Here is an 8,099-nt window from a genome sequence, read left to right as displayed (position 1 = left end):
AAGCACTAAAATGGAATTTTAGGTGATTAAAAGGCTACGTTATCATAATTTTGTGGACTTTTTAGTCCTTGAAGAAGGTGTTGACTTATTGCTGCAGTGTACAGCATACATTTGCTTATGGGTTGAGTGTTTGGTTTGTATCCTGGTGGTGAAAATGCATTAGATTCCAAGGTTTCAGATTGCAAGGTTTCTCCAAGATTTTAGCCAGGATTAAGGCAAATATTTTAATGTGACAAAAATTGAGGTTGGGTTTCTAAAAGCATTATTAATTTTCTTGTGCCAGTTTTAAAGATAATGGGATAATTTCTGGAAGAAAGGGAGGGTATGGGCATAGAAAATGGATGGTAAGGCATAATTATTTTATCATCTATTATAATAGTATTGGCTTGATTTTTCTCCAGTTTCAAAGTTGGCGCACGTCAAATTCCTTTAAGTAATTTAAATCTGCATCCATTGTTGTAAGATAAATTGCTGTTAACTTGCACTTTTACTCTCACTGCTTTGAATTATAGCTGTTTTGTCACTTGTATGGGCTAAATATTTGGTCCCTTTATTTAGGGTAAAGTGCTTCTATGTTTACTTCTAAACCTTTTAAGATGCTCATGATCTAGATTTGCATTTTTATGTCTTTCAAAAATTGAAAAATAGCAGAAATGGTTTGTATTACTGACAGCAAAAGGAGTGGGTTTATTAGCGTGAGTGAGTGAGTGAGTGCTCACCATTCTGAAATTCACTGTGCCCAAATTAAACATATTGGGTTCTGAATGTGCGTCTTATATTAAATTTATTTTGAAAATTTCCCTGATAAATAACATAATTAAAATGTCAGTACAGTCTCTTGCATTTGACTCTTAAAGTATAATCTAATGATTTAATATGGCATTTGTAGCAAGAGCTTGTTGACTTTCATATAGATAATTAGGATAATTTGCTGGTGTGACATTCTTAAATTATTACCAATGATAGGGATTCTGGGTCTTGCTCAATTACAACACTTAGGTGACATTGCAAATGAAAATGTTTATATTTCAACTGTATACCTGAATCTACCACACCATTTTTCCCCCAGGTTTTTGATAGGTTAGTTACTTGACTACAGGCTTAGTCAATGCCTAAAGATAGCCATTTGCTTTATGCATGCAGGTTATTACCAGTTTCCCTGCCTGAGGGTGGTGAGGTATATAATAACTGACTGCAGGCAGCTGCAGTAGAGGAGCTGGTTGTCTGCTTGCTTTGGATGCTGGTGTAATTTATATCAGTATATAAACCTATGCACATTGCACTGGTATAAACGGTGTCATGGGTTGACACCCTTAGAGATGCTACTACATTTTAAAGGAGTACAGGAACTAGGAACAGTGTTCTGTACAGATTATAAACATGGCATCCCTTCACACCAGTGGTAGGTGTAGCTTTCTGCCTAGTGCAGTGGTTGTCAACCAGGGGTACACAGAACAAATAAGAAAAAATTACTAGAGGTGCAGCAATACATTGGTCCCATATTTGGATCAGCACCGATACATTGGTCCCATATAAGGAAAAGTGACAGTATCGGCAATTGGCCTTTTTTGGATGATGTGGCCGATATAAATTCCCTATGTATGCGTGCAGCCACAGTGCAGCATGCAGGCAGCCTGGCATACAGCCCTACAGCATGGAGAGCAGCTGGGTTCAGCTGGTAAGTCTGTTGTGAGGAAAGGGGCATGGTAGGGGGGTCAAATTTGAGGCCCCTGTGATGAGGCAGGGAGTGGGGCTGGGCAGAGGCAGGTGCTACAGAGTCGGGGCAGAGCAGGGGATGGAGCTGCGAGCGGCTCATCCTGGGGGCTGGCTCCCACTGCTGCACTACCCCAGGAAGGCATGGGGACTTGTACCCCCAGATCTGTCCACGGGGTGAGGGTGAGCTGTTGCTGCAGGCTGGGGCCAGGGCAGCACCGGGCTCCTCTCAGCAGGGGGTTGGGTCAGGGCTGTGCTCAAGGAGAGTGGTGGAGGCGCTGGGAGTGGGGGCTAAGGTGAATTTTGGGGTGGCTGCAGCTCTCCCCACTATAGCCTCCCTCCCAGTGCTACCACCACCAGCCCTGAGTCCAGCCCTGGCCCAACCCCCCCTCCAGAAAGAGCCCGGTGCCTCCCTGGCCCCAGCATGCAGCAGCAGCCTGCCTTCACCTTGCACGCAGATTTAGGGCACGCACCCCAGCCCCGAAACCCTCCCAGGGTGCGTGCAGTGGCGGAAGTGCCCACCACCCACTGTGCTGCCTGGACAAGCCGCTCGCTCACAGCTCTGTCCTGCTTCTTGCCCCGACTGGGCAGCACTTGCCCTGCCCCAGCCCTACTCCCCCCCTCACTGCGAGGGTCTCAATCTGCTCCCCCCTCCTAGGCCCAAATTGTTGTGGCATAACTATGATGTGTATATATTTAATGCATATATTAATAATGAATTTAATGTTAATTAGTGAAGCCTGCCTTATATATAACATCATTGGTAACATTAAAAACAAGAAAAAAATATAAAGGGGTACATGAGCTGAAACTTTGAGACCGATAGAAGGGGTACAATTGTTAAAAAAGGTTGAAAACCCCTGGCCTAGTAGGTAAGTGATTTATAATATATCAAGTTTTTGTAGGACATTTTCTGGTGAAACTGTAGTAGAGGTGAATTATGTTGTAGGTACTGCCAGGTTTTGGTGGAAAGATTGTTATGGAGGCACAGTGAAGTTTCAGGCTAGCTTCCATTACACTTCTGAATCTTGCGTTTAACTTTTTCACATGTTTTGCTAAACTGAAAATATTTGATGTGATTCTACCTTGGATCAACATGCAGCACATAAAGGTTTTTTTTTTCCTCTGTTTGGGCAAAGGATGCAAGTATTTAGGAATTCAAAAAACGAGATATTTTCTTCTTTGAATGTTGTCTTAGCTCATTGATTAAAGAGCTTTACCTTAAATTACTTTTTTTGCTTCAGTTAGTTCTGCTAAAATGTGATTTGACTAATTTTTGAAGTAGAAATTTGGCCGTTGAGCTATTCAGCTCTGAACTTAAGTTTACGTGTACAGAATAGCCTGTGGCAGACATGCACTTCTAAAGTTTGCCTCAAACAGATGACTTCTTTATGGTGGAACTGTAGAATTTTAAAGCCAGGTGGGAGGATTTAGGAGCACTTAAACTTTGCAGGAAAGAGCAAGGGCCTGTGGGGGCAGGAGTTGATTGTGTGTGGGGGTCGTGAAGCAGTTCCTAGAACCTTCAAGGACAAGGTGATCTCCTTAGATGTGCCACCTTGTGGAGCTTTGAAACTTTACAGGAGGAGAGAGATACAACTAAATGATTTTGATATAACAGGAATTTTAAAAATCTACCTGATGTACAGTTGGGGATAAATGAATTGGTCTGTGTAAGAGAAAAGACGGGAGGTTGCACATGGCAGTCAGAACTGTAGTGATTTTTACGGCTAAGCTGTTTTTGTATTAGATTGAGGTTTGTTTTGTTTAATGGAATTAAGTTGATTTAAAGAAAAAAAAGCTTTGCAGAATAGTGATTCAGAAAAATGCTTAACATGGCTTCCAAAGTTGATACAAAGAAAAGAGAGAAGAGAATAGTCTGACACTTTGGAATAGAGTTGCAGTGATAAAAGACTTTACTAACCTACATATACAGTGTTTTTTGGGTGGGGATGGCAGATCTGAAGAAAATTGCTTAAAATTGTAAGCTTCTAACAGAGGGGCAGAAGCTGCTTTCAACATGGAAGCTTCTAATCCTTTTGCAATGTCTTGATTTCACAGCAAGCAAGGGCAGAGCAGGAAGAGGAGTTCATCAGTAATACTCTGTTTAAGAAGATTCAAGCTTTGCAGAAGGAGAAAGAGACGCTTGCTGTAAACTATGAGAAGGAAGAGGAATTTCTCACTAATGAGCTGTCAAGAAAATTGATGCAGGTAATTGATTTCTCTGCTGCTATTTCTTCCCATAAAACCTGGGGTCATGCTTTAAGAGGTTAAACTTAGTTTTTGTTGGCGTGATTACAAACAAAGGGATATAGTCAGTTCAAGCTTTTTTCAAAATGTGCTAGTAAAGGCAAAATATATATATATTTTTTTTTAAAGGAAAAAATTTAAACATAGTCCTATGGAGTTTGCAAATCAAGCCATCACATTGAGAACCTAAAAATGAGAGAGAGTATATTTAGAGATATTTAAAAATAAATGTAGCATAAATAGTGAAAACTAAATGCATTTTAAACATTATTTTGACTTCTAGAAAGTTTTTGTCAATAATGTAAGATTAATCATATTTTACAATACGATTTTAAATTGACTGCTTTAAAATAAATGTTAGCAAAATAAGTGCATGCATTTAGAATTTTACATTTGAAATGTTACCTGCTATCTGTTAAAGGGTGACCTATTGATATTTTTAGTAACAAATGGCCTCTTTCTTTTAACTAACTTTTAATATGTATTTTACTGGTGTTACATTTAACACACCCTAGTTCATCAGCGAAGAAGGATGGCCCAGGGATTAAGGTGCTAACCTGTATTGCAGGAGAGTTGGATTTAATTCCCTGCCCTGTCTCTCGTGCATTTTGTGACTGAGCAAGTCACTTAGTCGCCCTCTTAGATCTGCGGAGGGAAGGATGCTTGTTGTGAGTTCCAGCAGGATACTTGCAATCTTCAATTCCTCTAACACCAACTACACCAAAACTAGGTTGGTGTGATGTCACAGAATGAATGAATGAATGCAAATTGCAAGTGTAGTTTAATATTAAACATTAAAGAGCTTAATTTCGCAATTTTAAAGCTCTTATTTTCAATAACAGCCTTATGCCGTGAATAATTCTACTGTATACTATGTTTTTCTGGCATATAACACCTTTAACTGTAATACACACCCTAGTTTTGGAAGGCCGTAAGAAGAGGAAGGGAGAACCTTATCTTGGAGTACCAAGGGTTGGGGGCTGGGCACAAGGGTTGACCTGATCTGACATGCCAGTGCTGGGTCCATGGGCTGGATCAGCCCTGGTGTGCTGAGTCTGGGCACAAGCCACTTCATATAAAGTCCTGATTTGGTGTGCATTGGAGAGTAAGGGTTCTCCATGGGTCCAGCAATTTGGGGGCTTTGGTGGAGGAACAAGTGGCAGTATTTGATTGCAGTGGTTCCCAGAGCCACGGCAGTTTGTTGCTGGTGTTCAGCTTCTTCCCTCCTCTCTCTTTTCCCCGCTCCTTAATATCTGGATCTGCGACTAATCCTTTATCTTGCATATAATCTGTACCCCAATTTTTCCCAACTGGTTTTGGGGCTAAAAGGTGTGGTTTTTTAATGCAAGAAAATATGGTAGTAAGAATATATTGTTTGTAAACTGTTATGGTTAATTTCCTGTGACATCTCTCACTTTTGAGGAGAGATGTAATAACTGATTTGTAACTTTAACACTTGTGAGTTGACCTTTATCTTGCATATTAAGTGTGAAAAATAGACAAGGTTTCCTGTATAGTGTATACATATTACTTCCTCCCACTGGTTTCAGTTCTGCAAAAGAATATAGCCTTTTTTGACAGATATGTCCTTTGAAGGTTGTCCTTTTCTATGAAACATAGAGCCTTGTTACACAGTAAATTTAGGCAGCTTCTGGAACTCTTAACCCCTGGACTGGCTGCATGTTAACACATTTTAAGTGGCTTAAAGCACTTATTATTTGGCTTAGAGTTTCACCTCTCCAGGGCAGGATTATCTCCAATCTGCCTGACTTTGTTCCTGTTTCATTGCTGTGTGGCCGCTTTCCATGGCTCTTCTGCCCAAGTTGAAGTCCTTCAGTATCCCAGAATGCTTTGAGGGACCCAACTCTTTTTTTTTTTTTTTTTTTTTTTCCTTCTCTGTGGCCAGCTGGATGCTGCCTGAGCTCTGAGGGGCCCTATCTTTTTTTTCCTGCTGCTGCCTGTCCTGGATCTGCTACCTCTGGTAGTGGCACAGGGTGCAGGTGCTGCCTGAGCTCTGGAGAAAAAAGGATCAGGCCCCTCAGAGCTCAGGTGGCACTCCCGCCCCCCCAGCCAGTGGGATGCAGGGCAGTGGGTACCACATGAGCTCTGGAGAAAAAGGGATTGGGCATCTCAAATCTCAGAGTGAGCAAGTTGCAGGGCTGCAGCCCTGGAGCTCTCTGGTTTCACTGAAACTGACACATTGGCTCCATGTTGAGAGCAGAGCTGTCAGAGTTTAAGCCTGGTGGCCCTGCTTCCATTGCAGAGGCACTGTATCCGTTTCAGTAAACTAAGCCTCTAGTGCAGGGGTAGGCAACGTATTTTTTTGGCTGTAGTGCCGAAAAACCCACAATGTCTACCTTGTAAGGTGCCGGAGTGCCGGCATGCCAAAAAGTCAAAATGAGGGCGGGGGGTACATGGCAGAACGTACTGCGTATTAGTATATTTAATAATCATAAATGTTGCCTTTGTTGCTGTGTATTCCTTTTTTGTTGAGCATGTTGCAATGAGAGCGAAAAAAAGAGACAAATAAGAGAAAAAGGAGAGAGAGAGAGAGCAGAGAGAGAACCAGGCGCGCGCACACAAGAGAACCACATGCGCAGAGACAAAGAACCAGGGCACGCCCAAAACATGCGCGCGCGCGCGCGCGCACACATCCAGAACCAGAACACGCCCAAAACATGTGCGCGCGCGCACACATCCAGAACCAGACACTTGTGTGGGCACACAGACGCATAGAACCAGACAGAGGCAGACAAACACACAGAACCAGATGTGTGGATGCATGGAGCCGGGCTCCTGGGCCACTGGACAAAGTCTGACCCAACATTGCCCTGTTCCCGCCAGAGCCCCTGTGCTTTCCCGGTTGGGGGGCTGGGCTCGGAGCAGGTGGGAGTTAAGTGGGCTCAGCTGCAAGCCCTGCTGCAAGAAGCCTGGGCTCCAGGGTTGGCAACAGCTACCAGAGCCTGGGCCGGCTGCAGCCGGGAGGCTGCAAACAGCAGCTCCAGACTCCCACCTCTGCTCCATACCGGCAGGCGCACGCATGCCTTGGACCAGATGGTGGGGATAGGGCCTGAGGCAGCACAGCCCTCCCGCTGTCTGCTCTGAGGTGCATGTGCAGTTGCTGCCAGCATGGAACTGATGCTGGGGATGTGGAGCCCGGTGCAGCTGTTTGCAGCCTTCCTGCTGCTTGCTGCAGCTGCCCAGAGCCCAGGTTGGCTACAAACAGCTGCGCTGGGTTCCGGAGCTCTGCCATTAGCTCTGTGCCAGCAGTGGGGGAGAGGCCAGGGTTGTGCTGCCTCAGGCCCCTCCCCTACCATCTGCTTTGAGGCACCTGTCGCTATGGAGCTAATGCCAGAGCCTGGAGCAGATGTTTGCAGCCTCCTGGCTGCAACCGGCCCAGGCTCTGGGTAGCTGCTGCCAACCATGGAGCCTGGTCTGCTAGCAGTGGGGCTTGCAGCCACCCAGCCGCCTGCTGGGAGCAGCCCAGGCTTCGTGGCTGGCAGCAGCTGCCTAGAGCCCAGGCTGGCAGTGGCATGCCAAGCAAAATGGCCTCACGTGCCATGCTCAGCACATGTGCTGGGAGTTGCTGATCCCTGCTCTAGTGGCAAGTCACAGTTGTACTAGTGAAGGAGAGTTGGAACAAGTTTTTTGTCCTTATGACTGCTCCAGTAAGATGAATAACATTAAGTGGATTAATGGTTGTTTGGCTTGCTGCACCTAGGGAGAAGGAATCACCAGCACACTTACAGGCTGGGGGAGGACATTCTCAGCAGCACAGCAGCGGAAAGGGATCTCAGAATCATTGTTGACACCAAGATGAACATGAGTTGTCAATGTGACGAAGTGATCAGTAAAGCTAACCGCACTTTATCATGCATTAGCATTCACAGCACAGCAGGTGCATGACTAAACAGGTCCAGGGAAGTGATACTTCCCCTTTATGCGGCATTGGTCAGGCCACAGTTGGAGTACCATGTCCAGTTTTGGGCGCCACGCTTCAACAGTCATGTGGACAACCTAGAGTCGCTTCAGAGGATGGTCACTCGTATGGTTAGGCAAAGCCCTACGAGGAGAGATTGAGGGCCCTGGGTCTCTTCAGTCTCACCAAGAGAAGGCTGAGAGGCAATCTTGTGCCGCCT

At 44.8% G+C, this 8,099-nt stretch overlaps 1 protein-coding gene across 1 annotated transcript in view; it reads left to right on the top strand.

Moving 5' to 3' along the window:
- The window catches only part of CCDC6 (coiled-coil domain containing 6), a gene marked incomplete at its 5' end in the record, with an annotated part of 91,463 nt that overhangs the window by 43,497 nt on the left and 39,867 nt on the right, over positions 1–8,099 (top strand). Inside the window, 1 exon segment of the mRNA XM_006035980.3 lies at positions 3,772–3,921. Coding sequence (XP_006036042.2) covers positions 3,772–3,921 — 150 coding nt within the window.

Source organism: Alligator sinensis, unplaced genomic scaffold, assembly GCF_000455745.1.
Source record: "Alligator sinensis unplaced genomic scaffold, ASM45574v1 scaffold384_1, whole genome shotgun sequence".
In the NCBI taxonomy this organism is placed as follows: domain Eukaryota; kingdom Metazoa; phylum Chordata; order Crocodylia; family Alligatoridae; genus Alligator; species Alligator sinensis.
This window is presented reverse-complemented; position numbering and strand designations above follow the sequence as displayed.